The 22,582-nt window shown below is 34.8% G+C and overlaps 3 protein-coding genes across 3 annotated transcripts; 1 reads left to right on the forward strand and 2 right to left on the reverse strand.

The window, feature by feature from the left end:
* Window positions 1-4,333: 4,333 nt before the first annotated feature.
* On the forward strand, window positions 4,334-11,694 carry LOC119599670 (structural maintenance of chromosomes protein 6). Its single transcript, XM_037949544.1, has 16 exons — window positions 4,334-4,605; window positions 7,072-7,294; window positions 7,358-7,631; window positions 7,688-7,814; window positions 7,872-7,949; window positions 8,013-8,185; window positions 8,247-8,450; window positions 8,536-8,735; window positions 8,795-9,443; window positions 9,506-9,725; window positions 10,118-10,288; window positions 10,395-10,751; window positions 10,821-10,904; window positions 10,975-11,199; window positions 11,273-11,403; window positions 11,474-11,694. Exons 1-16 carry the CDS (start codon window positions 4,483-4,485, stop codon window positions 11,496-11,498), a joined length of 3,264 nt encoding a protein of 1,087 aa, XP_037805472.1. The 5' UTR covers window positions 4,334-4,482; the 3' UTR covers window positions 11,499-11,694.
* Window positions 11,695-12,338: 644 nt separating this feature from the next.
* Window positions 12,339-13,771, reverse strand: LOC119599695 (transcription initiation factor TFIID subunit 8). Its single transcript, XM_037949587.1, has 5 exons — window positions 13,513-13,771; window positions 13,172-13,458; window positions 12,954-13,101; window positions 12,773-12,895; window positions 12,339-12,714 (listed from the first exon to the last, which is right to left on the reverse strand). Exons 1-5 carry the CDS (start codon window positions 13,655-13,657, stop codon window positions 12,419-12,421), a joined length of 999 nt encoding a protein of 332 aa, XP_037805515.1. The 5' UTR covers window positions 13,658-13,771; the 3' UTR covers window positions 12,339-12,418.
* Window positions 13,772-20,363: 6,592 nt separating this feature from the next.
* Window positions 20,364-22,504, reverse strand: LOC119599693. The gene has a single exon (XM_037949584.1). The coding sequence runs from the start codon at window positions 22,416-22,418 to the stop codon at window positions 20,592-20,594; it is 1,827 nt and encodes a 608-aa protein (XP_037805512.1). The 5' UTR covers window positions 22,419-22,504; the 3' UTR covers window positions 20,364-20,591.
* Window positions 22,505-22,582: the final 78 nt, after the last annotated feature.

Here is a 22,582-nt window from a genome sequence, read left to right on the forward strand (position 1 = left end):
AAATTCTCTTCGTTTTTGTTTTTATTTAAAAATATTTGAACTTAAATCAAATACTCCTATTATTTTGAACAACAGATTTTGTATATAAATTTAACCCTTAAGTGGATATCAGTGCCTGGCCAGACATTTTTTGGATTTAATTAAATTTTTTATATTAATAGAATTGAGATATCTTCTTGAAATTTTATGAATTCCTCATTAGTTATGTTTTGTACAGAAGAATATAAAAAAAAATTAAAATTTTTGTATTGTGGGCGTGGTTATCTCCCCTAATAAAATTTTGTTCATATTCATACCTCCAAGGCCTGGTCAGAACTAGTAATGTTTTAAATGGATATAAGTGCAATCAAAACTAAATATTTACTATTTATACAACAGTAAATGAAATCAAAACAAAATCTATGAAAATAAGAGTACAGAAAAATTATTGGACAACATTTTATTTTTAGTGTGTAAAAAATAACAAGAGAATAACAGTCATTTTATTTTCTGTTTCAACAATTCATCAAATAGCTGCTTGTGCAAAAATTTACAAGTACTTATAGTAATTGTAATGAATAACAATGTCGATATCGTTATGGAAACTATTTCAAGATCTGATCCCTGATTTTTTGAAAAAAATTTGCTGAAGGCATTGCTAAATTCGTGAAAGCTTTCGATGATAGAAAGCTTTCATGTTGAAAATATGTACAAGCGAAAACGACAAAGAAAATAAAAACGATCAAACGTTTTTTTATACGTCCAACAATAATGATTTATTTTATGGAAAAGATGGAATAGAGTGGTCCATGTCTCTTCCATATACCAGAAGATTGTTCATAAGATATTGAGAGGTATAGGAGGATGTTGTTCTATTAGAATATTAGGCCTAAACAAATTATAATAAATGAGCATACAGCAGAATTATTGAAAACTACAAACATGCCTATTTACATATGTATGTATATATATTTCGAATAATGTTATTGAAGAGATTTTAGCTTTTATTACGATTTATACGTTTTGGTGATTGCCGCACTGGACCTTTTCGATCTCAAACCGATAAAGCTGATAAAATCTTAAACCAAATTATAAGCCATATGAAAATATTACCGTTGACGAACAACTTTTTCAGTTTAGAGGAAGAACGAAGTATACTCAATATATTCCTTCAATATATAATTTATTTTGCATCTTTTACAGGAACCAATTGGACTTTTATGTCAATTGGCTCTGAGTACTTGAAAAGCAAATCAAAGTGCAAAATTTATAAAGAAACAGAAATACAAATCGTAAATCGTAAAAAGTTTACCTCCAGCAAAATGCATATACATTTGTTTAGAATGTGGTCAACATTAAATTACATAATATTTCAATGCATAATATTACAAATTTTATCGAATTTTTATGTTTTTTTTTCGTTTTTATGTATTTAAATTTTAAATAGTTAAAACTATGAAATCAGTAAAAAAAAATTATTTAAAAATTTACCAAATTAATTAATATTCACAACATAAAATAAGTTTGTGTAACCAAAAAAAAAAAAAACATAAATTCAGTTATTTTAAATTTTAAAATAAAATAACCAAAAAAACATAAATTCAGTTATTTTAAATTTTAAAATAACTGAATTTTTTGTTTTTTTTTTTTTGGTTACACAAACTTATTTTATGTTGTGAATATTAATAAATTTGGTTAATTTTTAAATAATTTAATTTTTTTATTGATTTCATAGTTTTAACTATAAAATTCCATACAAAATACAAGGGGTCCCAGCCAGGCCTAAGAGTTTCGTTGTGCCACTACTGTTTGGTATCCTCTTAAGGGTTAAAAAAATATATATTTTTTTAATAAAATTCTTAAATATTTAAAATAACGATTATAAAAATTAGAGAACAAGTTAAATAAATAAATTATAAAAATATTTAATTAAAAATCTAAATCTTTCACTAAAAAATTTATATTTAAAAATTTTGTAATTTTCACTCCTATTATTTTGAACGCAACTGTAGTTATATATAATACTTCTTCTCTGAACCTATTGAGGAAGGTAGCTTTACTACTTAAGTTCAATGTGATCAAGTTTTTAGTATTAAGGAAATCCATGAGGCCTTGTCCTCTGCAATTGGTGTTTGTACTACCCCAAGCTACATAGTCGGAGTTGGCATCGCAACCTATTACAATTTTCTTATTTTTTCTTTGTGCCTCTTCAACCAGTTTCATCAGATCCGACGTTGGTGGTAGTGTCAGAGAATCGGAAGGCAGGTAAACAGATGCAAGGTATACGTTGCCACGACCTTGCTTCAGCACCGTTGCATCCGATGTGGATGATCCTATTGAGAGGAGAAAACATAAGTTCTTGTGATAAAATGCATGTTCTCGGGCCAGACCTTGTATCAGCATATAAAAGTTGGAAATGTACGTGATTTAATCCAGAAACCGAACGAATAATCCAAAGTTCCTGTATTAAAGCTATATGTATCTTACCTGTGTTAATTTTAGCCATCAGAGCGTTGGTAGCCGTCTCGATCCGATGGAGGTTTATTTGGATAACCTCAATCATGGTCATCCATTATACTGTCTTCCAGCGAGTTGGTGATCACCTCCTCGCTCTATGGGTAGCCTGAAGTAGCTATTAATGCAGTGGGTACTATTGATGGCACTGCTCTGTCCTTATCAGGCATAGGAATAGCGGTCTTTTTAATCTACACCTTCCCAATTTTATTAATCACTGCTGTTCTGTCTTCTGGCGAGTGATTGATCTCCTCCTCGCTTTTAGGATTTGACTCCTCAACGTTATCAGTAGTGGCTACTGATGCTGTGGTCTTAGGTTTTTTAGTGTCCTTTTCGAGGCTTGTCGTAACAGCCCTTCCAATCGGCACCTTTCCAATTTTGAATATGACAGCTTTTGAAGCGAAGTAAGCCCTACCTTTGTTCTTGGCAAGACTAGCCATAGAGTTCTTGTCGATACCTATTACAAATAAAGTTCCCTTAGGTTCTTCTTTCCTGTAAAAGACATCAAATTTGGCCACCAGTATACGTTCATTAGCCAGCTTACTGCCTCATCCTTTTATGTAGACAGTGGACTTTAAGAGCACCGGAAGATCGCTCTTCTTTGCCAGTCCCACGGAGGAGGGATACTTTCTACCAAGTTCTTTAGAGTACTAACACATTGGAGAGATGCCATCCTCATCAACATCACGACCATGCTGAACTCGCAGCTCACGCTCTCTATTGGTTGTTTTGAAGTGATTGCGTGGGCACTATCTTATTGTCTTCTATTTATACTGTTGGTCTATTGGTATTTTGCCTTTGGAGTAAAATGGGGGCTGTTTTCCTTTTCCACTATCTAGCTTCTCCATCCTCGTTTTTCGGGGCTTGTTTTGAGATACCCTTACCTCCGAGGTTGATTTCTCTGACGTGGTCATCTTTGGAATATGTTTTCTTAGTAATAAGAAGGAAAAACGGGAAAACTCCCCCGAGTAGGGTAGGCTTAGAATCATTGTTTGTGCGCGAGGTACAGGTGGCACGTACCTTTTTTTATAGCCCTATTGAAAATGGTAAAATAGGTCCATTATTTCAATTAGCTCGCATACAACTGAAATGATAGGGCCACATTTGACCCTCGCATACAAAGAAAGGGATGGTTGATATTTCTTTCTCTTTCTCTCACACGCAAAAATCAAAAGTTTCCCTGTGTGAACCGGCACTAACTGGATTTATGTCTCAATATTGTATAGGAAATCCACATAATTTCAACAAGTTTTGCCCAAATCGACTCAAAACACCTCAGTGGAAACATGGTATTAGTGGAAACATTGCACAATGCTAAATGTTATACTGTTTTTAAATTTTGCATCATCAGTCTAATTTCAAACTCGTTTATAACGAACTCGGTTATAAAGAATTCTTAATTATTATGAACACTTTTTCAAGTCCCGATATTTTGGTAACTATTTTTATACAAGAAACATCTCTTATAACGAACTTGGTTATAACGAGTCCTCAGATAAAGCGAACTAAATTCTGTCCCTTCAGTACAATTTCATACAATTTACCTCTTTTATAAGAGAATATATAGGTTTCTTGAAAAAAATAAAATTTGTTAAGAAATATATGAACAAATAATCAATGGCGGTATTTTGTAAAGAATATGAAACAAATTACAATTCACATTATTTTAATTACGGAAATTACCCATCATATAACAAACTTCGCTTACATCGAACAAATTTCACTTTTCCCCTGAGTTCGTAGTAAACGAGTTTGACCGTATATCGAATCACAATAATACTTTAACCAACGCATCTGGTAACTATTAAAATGCTTAGTAAAAACCGATTGGCAACGCTATACAAAATAAAACAATCACCGTCGTAAACACAAAAAAAAAAGCAATCACCGCCAAAGTAGTTATTTTATTTCTAATGGAATTTTGTTTTTAATAAAAAGATTTTTAATTAAATAAATTGCAATTAATTAAGTTCTGTGAGTTGAACAAAAATGAGTTTGAGTTTAACTAGAAAACGTAATCGTACTAGCGGTGCTGGGGACGCGCAAAATGAAAGTGTCTCAACAAAGCGTCGCAACTGTTCCCATGGAAATTTGACACAAAACACCACATTGGTAATGTATATTTTGCATTTGATAATTTATGTATTGATGTATCTGATGCTTAATAATAACAATCTTAGTATAATGTAGAATACTAAGCTGTATTCATAAAAAGCTGTAATATAGATATACTACGGGAAGTCTTGCATTTTTTTTGCCGAATTTCCTGGGAATTCCCGCAAATTTTTATCAGGGAATTTCTTTAAACTAAGCATAAAACTAAGATTAAGTGCTAAATAACTCTAATATTCACAAACAAAATTTTTATTTTATAAACAGTTTATAAATTAGATTTTGTATGGAAATTTTGTTTTATAAACCTTTTATAAAATAAAAATGTTGTTTGTGAATAAGGGGAATAAAATGTATAGGTATGTTAAATGATCATTGGTACAACAGATTAATATTTGATTTCTGAAGAGTTCCCACATAGTAGGGTGAACGACTCGGGTTTTCCACCAGTCTTATCTGTTTTACTAATGCCAGTTTTTTTAATTGTTGTTAATTTTTCAAATATCGGATAACCCAGTATTTTACTTATAACCTCCTGTTTAAATATTCATGTTTGAATTCATGGGATAATTAAATTAAATTTGGAAGGAAAAAACAATGCAGCCCTAAAAATGTTGGACATACGGACTATTCAGGAATTTAACTGTCCCAACAGAAAATTTATAGCTTACTACATTGATATTGTGTTGTTTATTTTTTATTCGAAAGTGCTTACAAACTTACACACACTCTGGCTTACTTTACACAGGGTATGGCCGCTTGAAAATGACACACTAACTGATATAGTTGGTTTGCGATATTGTGTGTAGATTATATTTTTGTTATAATATACTTGTGTGTGGAAAAGTAGCTATTCCTACATTCTTACCGATATACTTGGTAAGTAAAATTGTTTCTACAGCACCTTCCTAGCTGGAACACAAGTGTATCAAAAAATATCTACAACAACTTTCTAGTTAAAATACATGTGTATTAAGAAGTATCTAAATATGTATGTTTTTTTAAAAAAATGCTACCCAAATACATGTATCTACAAATTCATTCATAAGTATAAGGCCATATATAAGATCATGATCCTAATTTTAAGCAACAAATTTTGCTTAAAATTCATCTAAACATTGAAAAAATGTTGATCCAAAAAATATTTTTCGATAAATGAAAAATTTTTTGTTGATTAAATTACAGCACACTTTATTTTTATACCCTTCACCTTCGTGAGAAGGGTATATATAAGTTTGTCATTCCGTTTGTAATTTCTATAATATAATTTTCCGACCCTATAAAGTATATATATTCTGGATCCTTATAGATAGCGGAGTCGATTAAGCCATGTCCGTCTGTCTGTTGAAATCAGTTTTTAGAGGACCCCAGATATCGGCGAGATCCGAATCTTCAATAATTCTATTAGACATGCTTTCGAGAAGATCGCTATTTAAAATCAGCAAAATCGGTCCATAAATGACGGAGATATGAGCAAAAATCCGAGACAACCTCTGAAAATTTCATAAAAAAATACAATTTTTTTCATGCTTTGATTAATAAGCAACAACAACAACACTGCTTATTCATTGAGTATTTCGTTTCACATGTTTGGATGGCTCAGCCATCATGGCTGTGTGTTTCATTGGCATGTGTATATTGTTTTTGTTTCTTGGTGTATTCAGTTTCGTATGTTTGGATGTCTGTTGGTTTGATTGTGTTGTGTATTTTGTTTTTGTTTTTTTTCGAGTATTTCGTTTCGTATGTTTGGATGGCAGTGTGTTTCATTGCCTTGTGTATATTGTTTTTGTTTCTTGTTGTATTCAGTTTTGTATGTTTGGATGGCTGTGTGTTTCATTGCCTTGTGTATATTGTTTTTGTTTGTTGGTGTACAGTTTCGTATGTTTGATGTCTGTTGGTTTCATTGCGTTGTGTATTTTGTTTTTTTGTGTATTTCGTTTCTAATGTTTGGATGTCTGTTGGCTTTACTGCCTTGTGTATTTTGTTTTTTGAGTGTTTATTTCGTTTAGCGTTGTTGTTGTTCATTTTGTTTTGCTATTGCTATAATAATGATATAATCGGGAAAATTAAATAGGTACATAAATTAAAATTTTATAAAATATATATTTTTCCAATACACTATAGTGAAGGGTATATAAGATTCGGCACAGCCGAATATAGCACTCTTACTTGTTTTATATTTTAATTTTCTGTTCTCATATACAATGTTAATCACAAGTATATTAAGATGTAATGCAAAAAAAAATTATTAAAAATTTAAAATTCATATCCAGATTTTATATACAAGTAAATCAAATTATAAGTAACACAAAGTAAAGCACACAACATTGGTTACAATTCCGAGTACTCAGAAAATGTTCTGTGGGGGTATAGAAAATAAATGAATTTTATAAAATTCACATGATTTTAATGTTTAAAATCAGTAAAAAATTACTATAATATTTCCTTCACCCTTTTATGTTTCAGTCACAAAGTCAGCGTTTAAATGAAGATTCACGACGTTGTGGTAAAATTTTACACATGCGATTGACCAATTTTATGTGCCATTCAAACTTAGTGATAGACTTTCACTCCCGCGTTAATTTTTTAGTGGGAAGTAATGGAAGCGGAAAAAGTGCTGTGTTGGCTGCCTTAGTTTTAGGTTTAGGAGGAAAAGCCAAAGATACTAACCGTTCAAGCAGTGCCAAAGGTACAATTTGCAGTCTTACACAATATTTATATATCTATAATAAATTCACAATTTCTTTTAAAGGTTTCATAAAAAATGGAGAAACATCAGCTAAAATTGAAATCGAAATTGCCAACGATGGTCCACAGCCATATGAACCCTACGTTTATGGAGACAAAATTACAATTGTTCGAACAATAACAACTACCTCCGGTGCATATGCTATAAAAGCAGCAAATGGTTTAGTAGTTACGAAAAAAGTTGATGACTTGCATCGCATTCTTATGTATCATAATGTACAAGTTGATAATCCAGTTTTTGTATTAAACCAGGACAGTGCTCGAGAATTTCTTAAAGAGTATGTTAAATAATTATTAACAATTAAATTGATATTTATTTATTTTTGACTTGTAGACTAGAACCATCGAAAAATTATAGCCTTTTTCTTAAGGCAACACAAGTTGATGTGGTAATGGAAAAACTTAATGAATGTTTACATTTGCATAGATCCCATACACACGAGCTGAGCATTTATAAAACTGTAAGTAAAATAATTTTCCATAATTAGCTATTTTTTTAATAAAACTTTACTTTCCAGAAATTGGATAAACAACGTGAAGATATATATGAACACGAGGAAAAACTTAAACAAATTTTATCTTTTGAAAAATTAAAGGTATTTTGTTTATAATTTTACTGTAATAGTCACAACATTTTAAAGTTTATTTTTTATTTATAGGATGAATTATTGAATTCTGAAATAGAATACTTGTGGTCATTAGTCAAGGAGAAAGAAGACTCTTTGATAGAAATTGATGAGAAACTTGAAAAATATCACAGAAAAGAAAAGGAAATTCTGGAAACAATTCAAAATAAGGATGGAGTGAATTTAGCCCTAAACCAAGAAATTAAGTAAGTTAAGCAATAAATAAACATATTTTAAAGCAAATAATATTATGTAACATTTTTTTAGAAAATTTGATGAAATAATTTCGTCCAAAAATAATGATTATCAACAGGAGAATATGCACTATAGAGAAATAAAAAGTAAAGTTGATGCTCAAACAAAATTAACAGTAACCTGTCAGGAGGAAGTAGATTCACTAAAAAAGAAAAAATCACGTTTGGAAACACAAATCGAAGAAATCAAACGACACATTGATGAACGTTCCAAAGGGTAATATATACTTTTACTCATACGCCATTGAATAAATAACTTAAATTGTTCAATATCTTACAATATATTTTTAATATCGTCATAGCAATCAAGATGATGTTGATGCTTTGCGAGCTGAAAATAAAAAAAATATTGATGAATTCACTAATCAATGTGAAATGCATTTAAAACCATTGATAGAGAATTTAAAACGTGAATTAAAAGTTCTCAGCGACAATAAATCTCAAAAGGAACAAATTATACACGAAATAAAGCGACGACAGCGGGAATGTTCGGATGAAATACGTAAGTTTTAATCAATATTCTTATTTGTTGCACTCTTTAATTTTACTCGTAACGCTTAGGTATCCGAAAAGTACAAATAGAAAATGTCAAAGCTAGTGCCAAAAATAAACTTTCAATATATGGTGAATATATGCCTGACTTAATCAATCAAATACACAAAGCAAATTCCGAAGGCAAATTCTCCCAACTACCCAGAGGTCCAATTGGTAATTATGTGGAGGTGCCGAGGCGTCAATATCGTGATGTCATTGAAAATATATTAGGTGGGGCCCTGCTAAATGCCTTTATTGTTAACAATAACAAAGATCGTGATACATTAAGAGCAATTCTAAGTAAATTTACACAAAATCCTCCAAATATAATCACAACTGCTTTTCGCAATCAAGTACACAACGTGAGTGAAGGTTGTGTACATCCACCACAGGGCACAATTTTGGCATTAAACGAAATTAAATGTAAAGATCCCGTAGTAATGAATTGTCTGATAGATCGTGGAAATATTGAGACAATACTTATTAGCGACAGCAAGGAGTTGGCCGAAAGTATAACATCAAACCGTGCACATGTTCCAAAGAACTTGAGTAAAGTCATTGTTTTAAATGATAACAATGTTATTTTTGAATATTTCCCCAAGCCAAATTATCGTATGTATACAACAAAGATTAGACAAGCGAATTTTATCCAAGTAAATATTGATGAACGTATAAGGTAATAAAACATAAATCAAATGCTTTATTTGTCTCTACGATAATGTCTTTTGTATATTTAAGAAATTTGGTAAATGAAAAATCATCACTTGAAAATAAATTAAAAGATCTAGAAGTCGATTTAAATCATACGGGCCAACAAATACCACAAGATTTGAAAAATATTGAAAAACAGCGCGTTAAATTGCATCAACATGAAAACAAACTTGCTGAACTTCAAGAAAAAATAAACGAACTGCAAAATGTAGAATATGCTGATTACAATTCTGAAATTGAGTATTTGGTAAGTTGGTAAATTTATACAGGTTTTTTATATCAATAAATTTAATGCTTAGAGTCATTTAATTTACTTCACAAACTTTGTGAATAACTTAGTTTAGCTCGTTTTTAGATCTTGTTAAGTTTTAGTTGAGTTGTGCAGTTGTAGTTTAGTTCTATTTCAGTTCTAGTTCAGCTTAGCTCTTTTTCAGATATTGTTAAGTTCTAGTTGATTTCTGGTTCTGTTCTAGTTTAGTTCTAGTTCAGTCCTAGTTCAGTTCTAGTTCGGTTTTGGTTCAGTTTTAGTTTAGTTCCAGTTCTAGTTCAGTTCAAAATTTTAGTCTTTATTTTTTAACAAACTATTTTATCTTTAATATATCTACTTAATGTACTAATAAATTTATAAAATTAATTTAGAAAAAAGAAATGGATGAAACTAAAGAGAGACTTGAAAAAGTCGAAGAAACTTTAAATGAAAAACGTTTTCAACAAACCGACATAAAAAGGGAAAAAGAACGATTTGAAGATGAATTAAAGGCACAACACACAATTTTAGAAGAAATACAAAATGAAATTGAATCCTATAAGGTAAGAAAATATTCTAAGACCACAAATACATGTTAGTTAAAATTAACTATTATTATCTTGAACCTTTCAAATTATCACGCTCGTTATTAATAAAACCTCATTTTAGACTAAATCGCATCAAATTAAAATGAAACTGCGAAGTGTTAATAACAATGAATCCTTAAGTCGTGAAAAATTAACAGAAATAAAAGAAAAACTAAATAAATATCAGTGTGATAGAAACGAAATTGCAAAAGCTTTAAAGCAAGCCAAGACCGCAGCCAAAGAAAAGGGTGAACGTGTTGATACTAAGGAGAATTTAGAAGAAATACGAGAAAAGATAGCAAAAATAAAAGCCCAACTGAAACATGGTCTGCCAGTGAACTTAGATCCTCAGGAATTGCGTGAATTAATTGCTACAAAGAAAGAATCCTTAGAGGCTAATGAAGGAACATTTGAGAATATAAAAATATCAATACTTATGGTAAATATTAGTGTATTTAAAAATTTACTCAAAATTCTAAATTTTTATAAATTTTTTCATATATTTTAGTTAAGAAAATCCTTAAAATTCCGCTTTGATTTTTTGAAAAAGCTCAAGGAACATATGGCTGTTATTTTACAATTGTCTTTTAGTGTAAGTTAGCATGTTAACTTATAAATGTTTGTACATAATTATCATATAATTACTAATCTACTATTTTTAGATGATTTTAAAACTACGAAATTTTGAGGGTACTATTGATATTGATCATCAAGAGAAGAAATTAAAAATTTCTGTTATTCCTCGTGACCATAATAAAAATGCTGTATCTAGCACTAAAGCACTTTCTGGAGGAGAACGTTCGTATAGTACAGTGGCATTTTTAATTTCATTATGGTCTTGTGTGGATCATCCATTCTACTTTCTCGATGAATACGATGTATTTACAGTGAGTATATATTTTTTATTAGCTTGGCTTATATGGGAGCGTTTTTTCTTTAACATTTCTTAACCATCTATAGGACGAAGTAAATCGCGAGTATATGACTCGATTACTTATTGATGAAGGTCGTAAACGTGCCCTCCGTCAGTATTCATTCTTAACACCTCAGGATATGACATTAGTACCAGAACATTTTATAAAAATACACAGGTATTACTATTAAACTAACAATATTATATATTAATTATATATCTTACGCCATCATTATTTCTTATTTTAGACTTGCTGAACCTGATCGCCGCTAATATGAATTTATATTAAATGAATTTATAAAGCATAGAGAGAATGCAGCATAGAAAGCAACTGGATTTGCATTAATTTAAACATGACTTAACTATATATATTTATCTGTTGAATTGTCTTTCTTTTTTTGTATTAAAATGTAAAATGTTTTTTAAATACATAATAGTTTATCATATAAAAATTCCATTCTTGCATGAACATTTAGCGTATTATGACATATTGTGCTGATTTTATGTTTTTATTATTTGTCTCGCTATGTTTTTCTATAGTGTTATTGTAATTTGTGAATTACCATTTTAAATCTTAAATATCCGTTGGAAGTGGATTAAAAGCAACGAAGGATGAGGATGGCAAATGAATAAAGGTACATGGCAACTAACCCAATTGGAAGGAGATGAATTAGGCGGGACATGAACATTCAGTATCATTCGGGAATTTGAATGTTAAATACATTGTTTCAAAAGCGTAACATAACCTCAGTCCTATGTAGGTACCGTTTGTTATAACTGATGTAACCAGAAAATGTGTTCAGAACTCACTAGACACATATGTATATGCGATTGTCCAGCACTAGTAATCGTTACAAATAGATTTTTTAATTTGTGCTGTTGGGCGACATAGTTTTCACTTGTTTTAGGATGTAGGACTACATCTATTTTTTACTACTCTATCTCTCTGACTTTTGAACTTTTTCTATTTCTTCATCTATCTTTGTTCTTCCCATATTTTGTTAATTTTATTATATTATACAGCATCCAAGTGAAGTCATACGCTCTAGTAATGTAGCTGCGTACGAAAACTGAGAATTGATCAATTTTATGGACTTAATTAAGTTACTAATTATATGTAAGTTTAGTAAAATTCTTGTTATTATTTTCTAGGGTAAGATACAAACATATAAAATATTACATTATTTTTGTTTTTATACATTATTTGTCGAGGCAGTGGGAGCTGTTGCTAATAAAACTGGATCTGGTTTAGCTCGCTTAGGTAGTGTGGCAGCTCTTAAATAAGGATTATCAATATTAGGATTTTCTAGAATTGCCTTATTTGTGCTTGAATTTGGCTTAATATCATTGTCTGGTTTGGTATCTTTGTCGTTCTTCTCTGATTTCTTTTCGGATTCTTCGGCGCTTGCACCACCACTTCCATTATTTCCACCACCGCCTTCATTGCCAGCGCTCTCTTCTTCATTACCACTTTCATTCTCTTCGTCATCTACAATCAAATAAAATTAAAAATATTTAAACAATAAATAAAATATTTCCCGGCATACCTTTACAATCTTCGGTGCGATTAGCAACTAAATAATGATACTCCAGTTCTTCGAAATCAAACACTTGATCGGTGGGGTTTAATGCAGCTAAATATGGAGGAAATGATGGTTTACAAGCAATTACTGAAAAGAAAGCAAAATTTTATTCCAACATCAATAATATTTAGCATTACATTCATACATGGAAACATATTATCTTCCGTATCAAAAAGACTATGAGTTTCTGAGGTTTTTGCCAGAAATTTTGTTAAGGCTTTTTCTATGTCTCTTTTCTGGGTGGCAGCTTTTTCCCGTATAGCTTCATACTCTGTTACAGGTTGCTTATGTGTCTGTAAAGATGTTTAAGATTAAAAACATATTTCTAAATTGTAATTTAATTATGGCGGAAGTATTCCCTACCGGCGTTCGAACATATGCATGTGGATCAGGAAACAAAGGCAAATAAGGTAAAATATGAGGAGGATGCTGCGATTTTGTACCGGCCTGCAAAAGGTTTAATTGTTTTTGCTGTTGTTGTTGGGCAGGCATGGATATAATTTGTCTTCCTTCCCTTTTAGCAAATGCCTCAATACCTTGAAGTGATACACCCATATTTACCAACGAGACAATCACATCACCTATTACAGGTATTGTACGGCCGGAGAGTTCACAATAGCTTCTAGCCGACTGACCAACTTCAACTAACACTAAAAACATTAAAATTTATTACTATGAAATTTGGAGCGAGTTTGTCTACTTACTGCTCTGTAGCATTTCTGTTAGAGTCTCTAAACATTCTTTGTCTACACTATCAAAACCCTTCTCCATTAGAATTTGTGACACAGCTACACTTAGAATTTTGCGTCGTGCATTTCCAGTGGGTTGTACCGTTTCAGTTTTATCCATATTTTAATTTTTTTAATAAATTATAAAAATTATTTTTTTTGTTTACAAATGTTATTGTAATTTACAATTGCTCTTCTTCTTCACGTCTTTGTTACTCAACGTAGAATGATAACAGAAAGGGAAAGCCACAGAAGAATTCACAATAGATGATTTGATGCGATGAAAATGGTACTATTAACCAATTTTAAAACTAGACTGTCCATAACAAGAACATGATATAGCCGGTCATGGCCGACTGTACATTAGTAAGCATGATAAAAATATAAATTATTTTTTATAAAAAAGCATTGAAGTTGTTTTTAAAATTTTGAAATATTTTAACAAATTGCTGGAAAGATTTATAAATGTCATTTATTCAAAATTGCATCGTGTACTAGTGTTTATAAGGGAATTATTGACTTACAAGTAATTTCTGAAGACTACTTTGTATAACGGCTATGGTTAAATAAGGCCCGGTCATTACGAAAATTGGTACTATCATTTAGATTTATGTAAAACTAAGTTGTGTCGATTTTGTAAACATTTAACATAATTAAAAGATTCAAATCCCTATTCATTTCTTCTTCGGTATGGGGGCTAGAAGAAATAAGAGACCGACTTCAACCATTTTCAACAGATTTGGGCCAAGAGAAGAAAATGTGCAAAATTGTATGAAATTATATTTAAAATTACGACCTGTATCGTGCATAGCAAATGGAATACAAAGTAGTTTAGTTTAGTTTAAAAGGGTTGTATATCAATGTATACATCCACTCGGAGACCCAATGGTCCATTGTGAATCCCTTTAATAAAGAACAAGGAGAAAACAGAAGAAAACAGAAGAAAGGAGAGATGAGAAGAGTGAGATTTTCCCTCCAAAAAGAGAACAGAAAAAAGAAGTGGTCATGGAAGGGAAATCCTTAATTGTCTATTAACTGAAAATCCAAAAAGTTCCCCTAATGAAGCCCATAATGTCGCCTAGGTTACACCCTGCTACATCTCCTAGTTCATCGTGGAATCCTTTACCTAGCCATTTCAGTTTCAGACTCTGTAATCTGGGACAGTGGCATAAAATATGCTCTACTGTCTCCAGTTCTTCTTCGTCCTCACACAACCTGCAAAAATCCTGTGTGTTACCGACCCCATTACCCCTAAAGGCTCCAATTGAGCAGTGTCCGGTTATTACCCCTACTAAAATCCTTGTACTCTTCCTGTCCAATCCTAATAGCATTCTGGTTGCTTTTGGATTTAACTTCGGCCATAGTGTCCTAGAAACCCTACAATCCAGTCTACTGTACCAGGATTGGTTGGTGGTTTTTCTGAAATATTCGGAAATTAGCCTATAGTAATGACAAATGGGGGGTTTTACCGAACTGACCCTTCTATCGAGCTCCAGATCCGAGCCCTGTCGGGCCAATTCATCTGCAATCTCATTACCCTGTATGTCACAGTGTCCCGGTACCCAACACAGCCTGAGTGTGTATAACCTGACTAACCCTTCCAGGTCTCTTTTGCAGCTGTTTACCAAGCTAGAATGTAACGTTTTACACTGCAAAGCTTTAAGAGCTGCCTGACTATCAACATAAATCGTCACTTCCGACCCCCTAGTAATGTGTGTCTTAATAATATCCACGGATTTCCATATAGCCAGGATTTCCGCTTGAAAAACGCTACATTCGTCCGGAAGTCTGTAGGACACTCTTATATTGTTGTCTACCAAATAAACCCCGGCACCTGTGCCAGAGTCCATCTTGGATCCGTCAGTGAAAACTGCACACCCCTCAAACAGTACTTCGGATCCTTCCCACTCATCCCTACTAGGAATCACTATTGAGGGTGTTACTCCGAAGTCCAGGGTCGTAACCAAATGATCAGAAATACCCTCCGTACTTCCCTCAATTCCTGTTAGACCTACCTCGTACAGTATTCTAGTGTGGCCTACCCGCTTTGGTCTTACTAGAGCTGATTCAAACAGTCTGAATAAGTTCCTAGCCGCTACACTCTCAACATATTTCTCAATTGGGAGCAGATTCAGAATAATATCCAATGCTGCTTGCGGTGTACTGCCCCTGGCACCTGTTATGCCGATAGAAGCACACCTTTGAGCCTTACTGAGTATTAATCTATAGCTGCATTTCCTCATTCCTACCCACCACACAGTACAACCATAGGTAATGATGGGCCTTACTACCGACGTGTAAATCCAATTTACCATGTCTGGTCGCAAACCCCAATTCTTACCAATAGAGTTTCTGCACGTGTAATAGGCATTGAGCCCCTTTTTAAGCCGTTCCTGTATATTCTTCTTCCAAGACAATTTTTGGTCGAGGAAGGTCCCTAGATACTTGGCTCCTTCCGATAATTTCAGTTCAACGCCGTCTAATCTCGGCAAGCTAAAACTCTCAACTTTATATTTCCTAGTGAAAAGTACTAGCTCCGTCTTAGATGGATTCACACCCAACCCATTCCTGTTTGCCCAGGTTGATAGATCACTTAGTGCTGACTGCATGACCTCACTGATTGTCGGGAGAAATTTACCTTTGACCAGTAGCACCACGTCATCCGCATAAGCGACTATCTTCCTACCTTTAGATTCAAAGATCCTTAGGATAGAGTTGACCGCCAGTAACCATAGTAGGGGAGATAACACTCCTCCTTGTGGTGTACCCCTGGTAACTCGTTTGCGAATCCTATCATCCCCTAAGGTTGAGTTGATAATTCTGCTATCAAGCATCGATACTATCCAACTCACTAGGAAATCCTGAACTCCGAGTACGACTAACGACTCTCTGATGGCCTCTATTCTAATGTTGTTAAAGGCGCCCTCTATGTCCAAAAACGCGGCTAGAGTATATTCCCTATGCTCTAAACCGTGCTCAATACAACCAACCACCTCATGTAACGCACTCTCAACCGACTTACCCTTTAGGTAGGCATGTTGAGCGTTGCTAATAAGACGGGTATCTATATTGCTCCTGAGATAAAGATCTATCAGACGTTCTAAAGTCTTCAGTATAAAAGACGATAGGCTGATAGGCCTGAAATCCTTAGGTTTCGAGTGGCATGCCCTACCGGCCTTAGGAATAAAGATTACCCTAACCTCTCTCCACCTTCTTGGAAGGTATCCCGTGAGGAGACACCTCTTGAAAATATCAGCTAGAAGTGCCAATGCGTCTTCAGGAATATTACAGAGCATGGCCGGAAAAACACCATCCGGACCCGGTGATTTATATGGGTCAAAAGTGTTCACCGCCCAGCCCAATTTGTCCCTAGTGACTATTTCATCAATATGACCAGATGAATAACTAGAAGCCCCAGGTCCTTGGACCCCCTGACTTAAGTCCCTATCATCTATATCAGCACAACCTGGGAAGTGAGTTTCCATAAGCAAAGAGAGTGTCTCTGAGCTGGACTCCGTCCACGAGTTGTCTTCACGCTGAATGTAACCTAAGGCCTTGGGGTCTTTGGCTAAAATTCTACGGAATCTAGACATCTCATTTACGTTGCCAACAGATTCACAGTAGTTCCTCCATGATATCTGTTTTGCTCTTTTGATCTCTCCCTTATACTTATTGAAACTCACTTTGTAGTTGTTCCAATCTTTTGGAAGTCTAGTAAGCTTTGCCTTATTAAACAACCTTCTAACCGTCGACCTTTGATCACGTAGTTCCCTGGTCCACCACTTAGGTTGCTTATGCCTACCCGGAAATCTCAACGGGCAGGATAGCTCATAGCTCTCCGTTAACACACTGGTAAATTTGTCTACAACCTTATCCAATTCGAGGGACCGCAGAACATTTATATCCATCTGCGAAAATCCTGACCGGACCCTGTTGTAGAATTTTAACCAGTCGGTTTTCCTACGGTCCCTAAAGGGTTCCTGCTTGGATTTACTCAAATTCACTGTGAAGGTAATCCGGCTATGGTCAGAGAACGAATAGTCGGTATGTACTTTCCAATCCCTAATAAGATCCTCATTTTGGTTAGTAAGGGTAATATCAATAACTGTTTCCCTATCTTTATTCCTAAACGTTGGCATATTGCCCCTGTTACAGATAATAAGATTCCATGCAGTAATGAAATTAAACACTAACTCACCTCTTTTATTAATGTCAGCACTGCCCCATTGACTGTGATGTGCGTTTGCATCACAGCCTAGTATCAGGATAGCGCCCTTCCGCTTTGCATACGCCGTCAGCTCCAGCACCTCTACACCAGGCGGCTCTATAGCTTCATACGGCATGTACACTGAGGCCACCGAGAGCAACCGCTCACCCTTGACCTCTCTGTTTATAACGGTTAGATCACCGCTCCTAAAAGAATGAGATATTAGAAAATTAAGTTCATTCTTTGCCAATATACAAGTTCTAACCTTATCCTCAGTGGACGGGACGAACAAAGTATATCCCGTGATCGCTAATCCACAAACCCTATTGTTATTTAGCCATGGTTCTTGGATTAGGGCCACGTCCGTCTGGGAATGGGTGATGAACCTTGCCAACTCCGCTGAAGCTGCCTCACAATGATGCAGGTTTATTTGCACCACCTGCAGCTTCCTTGGATCTGTCATGCTTAGAGTATCTAAACCGTACAGTTCCAAGTCCGAAGTTGACAACTCCCCTCAGCCCATCCAAGATCTCGAGGGATTTGTCGTCTACAGCGAAACGGAAATCCCTCCCTGTATTCTCCTTGCACACCATTGAAGCAACAAACTTCCATTGGTTTGTAAGGAGATTACTGTTCTGCTTGGCCAATACCGCCAGTATGGTGTCCACCGGTCTTATGGGTGGTGGAATCCACACTGTCACTATTGACCTGAGTGGTAATTCAGATGCATAAATCACCTCGAGCTTTGAGTCCGGACTAAGGTCTCCAAGCTTGGCAACCGTGGCCCTTAAAAATTCAAAGGAATTTTTATTGCCACAGTTGACAATCTTGATGCCCCTAGCCCAGTCTGCACCCTTGAAGGATACGTCATCTGGGCTACCACTGTATGCAGCGATTTCGTCCAGGAACCTGCCCTCGACCAGCTGCCAAAGCTCGGGACTGATCTTCCCATCCGGATCAGACCGATCTATAACAGCCGCCCGAAAGTTTCCATCCAGGCTCGTGGATTTCTTCACCTTCTTCGTTGATGAGGTCGGCGGATCATCCCCAGATCTAGCTCTTTTAATGGTCCCCTTTTGAGGCTCATTAGAGGTGCTAGCCGGGTTTCTACCAGCCGTCCTCAGCGACGAAGATTTTCTGGGCCCCTTTAGCTTGGAGTTCTGGCCACCTCCAGACCCGGTTCTCCTAATGGCCCCCTTTTGAGGACCCTTAGGAGAAGCAGCTGGAGGTTTCCCTTCCCTCTTCGCCCCTGGCACCACTTTGGATGATGTTTTGTTGCCACCCGCAGCTCCCGCCGAGGCCCTGAGCGCTTCGGCAGCAATAACACCATCCTCCTTTTTGTTTTCGTCACGACAAGCAGCCGATGTTGAAGGCCCCACACCCTTGTGAGTGCATACCTGGCCAACATCATTACCTGCTTGCTGTTCCTTAGAAGGCCACCCCAAGATAACACTAACAGGACCATAGATTCTTTCAAATCTAGCTACGTCATGCTTGTGCTTCTTGACGAGGTACTTCTCCTTTGATGAGAACGACGCCGGATCTCTCTGCTCCATCTTAGCCAGAAAGGCCAGAGATTTCCGGGTGCCGTTCTTCGCCCTATCCTCTTTCGTTCGACCAGCATTAGCAAGATCTCGTGGAGGGGCTCTAGGCGACTCCTCCACGGCGGCTTGCCGAACGAGATTGGCGTTCTTTACGCCATGTGGACGACCTTCTTCCGAGAGGCTACATTGGTCCTCCTTGGCCTCGTCAGTAGGAGGGGATGACTCTGTCATCCGACCGTGAGCAGACACCACAGTGGTGTTATGTTCCCCGTCGGATGACAGATCCATCTCCCCGAACTTCTGTGTGGCGCCGGATTCTCCAAAGGAGTCCTTCGACAACCCTAGAAGGTCGTCCACATTACAGTCCGTTAGAATCTGTTCTTCATGCTTCAAGATCCTAGCATGAATGTCAGTCAGTGTCAGTCCTCCGTCTAATGATAGGTCTGTATCCCCACCATCCTCACTAGTCCGGTCCCTGAAAGCCGTAGTGTCCAGCTCTACTACCCTTTCGTCACATTGTACGTCTTTTCTGTCCGCTACTACCTCTTCCTTTTCTTTATTTAAATGTTTCGATTCAATTTTGATCCCACGAATATGCTCGTTCGGACGGACCATCCACGCAGTGACGGCATACGTGGACTAGGCAACTATCTTACAACAGCGTTTTACCCTGACGCTGAGGGGAGCTGTTAACGGCTAATTTATTTACGCACTAATTAGCCATTCAGGACCTCGGCACTGCTTCCAACCACCTTGACCTTAAAAGTGCTTATATAACGCAATACCCTAATAGTAAAGCTCTTATCAATCAAGAGCGAACCTGCAATGGGCAATCACGTATCATCTATGCCATGATAATAAAGCGACAAGCTATGTAAACCGCTTATTGCTACAGCCATACCATGACAGGATGAGTAACCTTTAGTTATACACCCCTTTATAAGCCAGAACCCACCGCGAGTAGAGGTTTGAAGCCAATAAACTCAGAAGGCCCTGACAACAGAGTGTACGTAAGCCCTCGCATCGCGACAAGATTGTTACCCAGGCGAAGGGGAATACAAAACTTGTCTCTCAATTTCAAAACTTTTTTTCTAGAACAGGGAATTGGTACATCCTGTCATGGCTCGTTGGAGTACTCATTTGTAGTCCCATCAAGAGGGGTTTGGCTTTCAAAAGTATCCAAATTGCAATAAAATGTACAAAATTGTATAATTAAATACTGTGTATAAAATATCTTTAAAACTATTATTTATTAAAAAAATCACAAGGCACAACCGCATATCGTATTCTTTATACATATTTTATTACTGCATATTTGTTTTGTTTTCCATTACATCTACAGCTATAATATCGGAATTCATTTGTAGTTGACAAAGTTTTTCCACAATATTTAAATAATCTTGGGGATTTTTAATATTTTTTGCATTGCGCACTATATTTTGAATTTGTAATAGTTCTTGACGCAATGCATTTTCGAATTCTATAACGCATTTAGCTGAGTTTTTATCTTGATTACAATTTGCAATAGAGATAATGTTACATTTGACCGACAGCAGATCATTTAGAAATGTTTTTACTAAAAGTAGCGTTTTATCAAAACTTTGGCAATAGATTTTCCATGTTGTTAGACACTGATCACAGTCGTCTTCAGACATTTCTTTCAAACGCATAATAAGACTGCCATACCACAATGATGAAGGATTTTTGTTGTAAAATACTATAGGAAAGTTATAATTATTTGGATGGCAATCTAATGTTGAAGATGGCTTCAAAAAATTTAAATTTTCCTTTAGGAACTGTTCAAAGATTTCCAAATCTTTTATATTTAAAAAAGTGATTTTCAAATTTATTTCTTGAGAGGTCATGGCAATTGTTAGAAAATCTTGATGTAGTGTATGAGGCAAAAATTTTAGTTCACATTGCGAACGTTCCTCAAAAAGTAGCTTATGAAAATCCAAATTTTGCAAAAAAAGTTGCAATGACATGGTGAATGTTGATTTTGATGGATCCGGTGTTAAACTCAAATGTCTTACCACTTCGTAATTTATGAAAAGTGGACTCTGCTTTAATGAAATTATTTGAGATATTTTCAACTTGATAAGTAAAACTACAAATGATTCTGGAAGTATTTGTAAGTCTCCTTCAGAAGACCAAATATTTTCCTGCAGTTGTTCATCTTCACTTTCTAGAAATGTCTCGAAGGCATCTAATTGGTCAAATTTTAGCTTCAATTGAAACATACGATATTGCAGCTGTATAGAATATTCAGGTGATTGATTTGTTTGTAGTACCGGTATTAGATTGCGTATAATGGTAAGATTGGTAGCGGCACATTGATTCACTAATGGTACGCCTATAACCAAATCATCATGTGCTGTAAATCGTTTCCAAATATCTCCACATCTGCTTAATATTTGTTTTTCTTCTATTTTAATAGTGCGCAAAAAAGGCTGTCCTAACGTTTGATTACTTTGTACCTTGTGAAATGAATGAGCCGTAATAGACTTGTGTAGTTGTAATTCCGTCTTGGCGCTACGTATGCGTTCTAACAATTGACGTAACTCAAACTTTTTACTTTCCAAATCATATTCTTCGCTATTAGCAAGTTGTTCTTGAAAATCAGTTTTCAGGCAATGATTGTTTTTAAATTTAAATTCAACTACTGGACAAAATTTAATTGTGCCATGTACTATGCTATAACTGAGTACATCTTCATATTCAGCTTTTATTTCAAATCCCTTAAAATCTGGTAAACGCATCAAAACAACACACTTGTCCCAACACTTGACGATGACGTAGATTTTATAAATATTTACAGCGTGAAACATATATTTTCCAAGATATATTTGATTTTGATCATTTTCTGCCATTTGCGGTAAGAGGCTGGAAGAGGTTTCGTACCATTTTCCTTTAGGTCCTTTATATTTTTGCAAATCCTTAGCGATTTTACTCAAACATGATGTACTAAGATCAATGCTGGCAACAAGTTGTTTTTGCCAAAATTCCATAAATTTCAAATTTTTCGTTAATACCCAGCAGGTCTTTTCCTTTTTAATATCAATAAAACAATCACAGAAGACCATATATTCTTGTATAAATTCTGGTATTTCTCTTTTTACACTGGGATACATTTTTTGTGGGAAATAAACTTAAAATTCATAAAAATATAGGATTATCTGCAAAAAGGGTTTGTTTACAATTATTTAAAATAGTCTTGTTCTGCTTAACAGAGTCATTCAATGTATTACGATAACATATAAAAAAACTTCAACATTCACAATAGTAATATAAATAA

This window comes from Lucilia sericata, unplaced genomic scaffold, assembly GCF_015586225.1.
Source record: "Lucilia sericata isolate MDLA Ls3-8-SP2 unplaced genomic scaffold, ASM1558622v1 Contig000084F_arrow, whole genome shotgun sequence".
Classification (NCBI taxonomy): Eukaryota; Metazoa; Arthropoda; class Insecta; order Diptera; family Calliphoridae; genus Lucilia; species Lucilia sericata.

What these genes read in the sequence shown, in the direction of transcription:
- LOC119599670 (XM_037949544.1), top strand. Translation starts at nt 4,483, where the DNA reads ATGAGTTTGAGTTTAACTAGAAAACGTAATCGTACTAGCGGTGCTGGG. An exon ending in CCGTTCAAGCAGTGCCAAAG is followed by an intron (nt 7,295 to 7,357) that starts GTACAATTTGCA and finishes TTTCTTTTAAAG; the next exon opens with GTTTCATAAAAAATGGAGAA. An exon ending in CATTTTATAAAAATACACAG is followed by an intron (nt 11,404 to 11,473) that starts GTATTACTATTA and finishes TTCTTATTTTAG; the next exon opens with ACTTGCTGAACCTGATCGCC.
- LOC119599695 (XM_037949587.1), bottom strand. Translation starts at nt 13,657, where the DNA reads ATGGATAAAACTGAAACGGTACAACCCACTGGAAATGCACGACGCAAA. An exon ending in ATGCATATGTTCGAACGCCG is followed by an intron (nt 13,102 to 13,171) that starts GTAGGGAATACT and finishes ACATCTTTACAG; the next exon opens with ACACATAAGCAACCTGTAAC. An exon ending in TCGCACCGAAGATTGTAAAG is followed by an intron (nt 12,715 to 12,772) that starts GTATGCCGGGAA and finishes ATTTGATTGTAG; the next exon opens with ATGACGAAGAGAATGAAAGT.
- LOC119599693 (XM_037949584.1), bottom strand. Translation starts at nt 22,418, where the DNA reads ATGTATCCCAGTGTAAAAAGAGAAATACCAGAATTTATACAAGAATAT.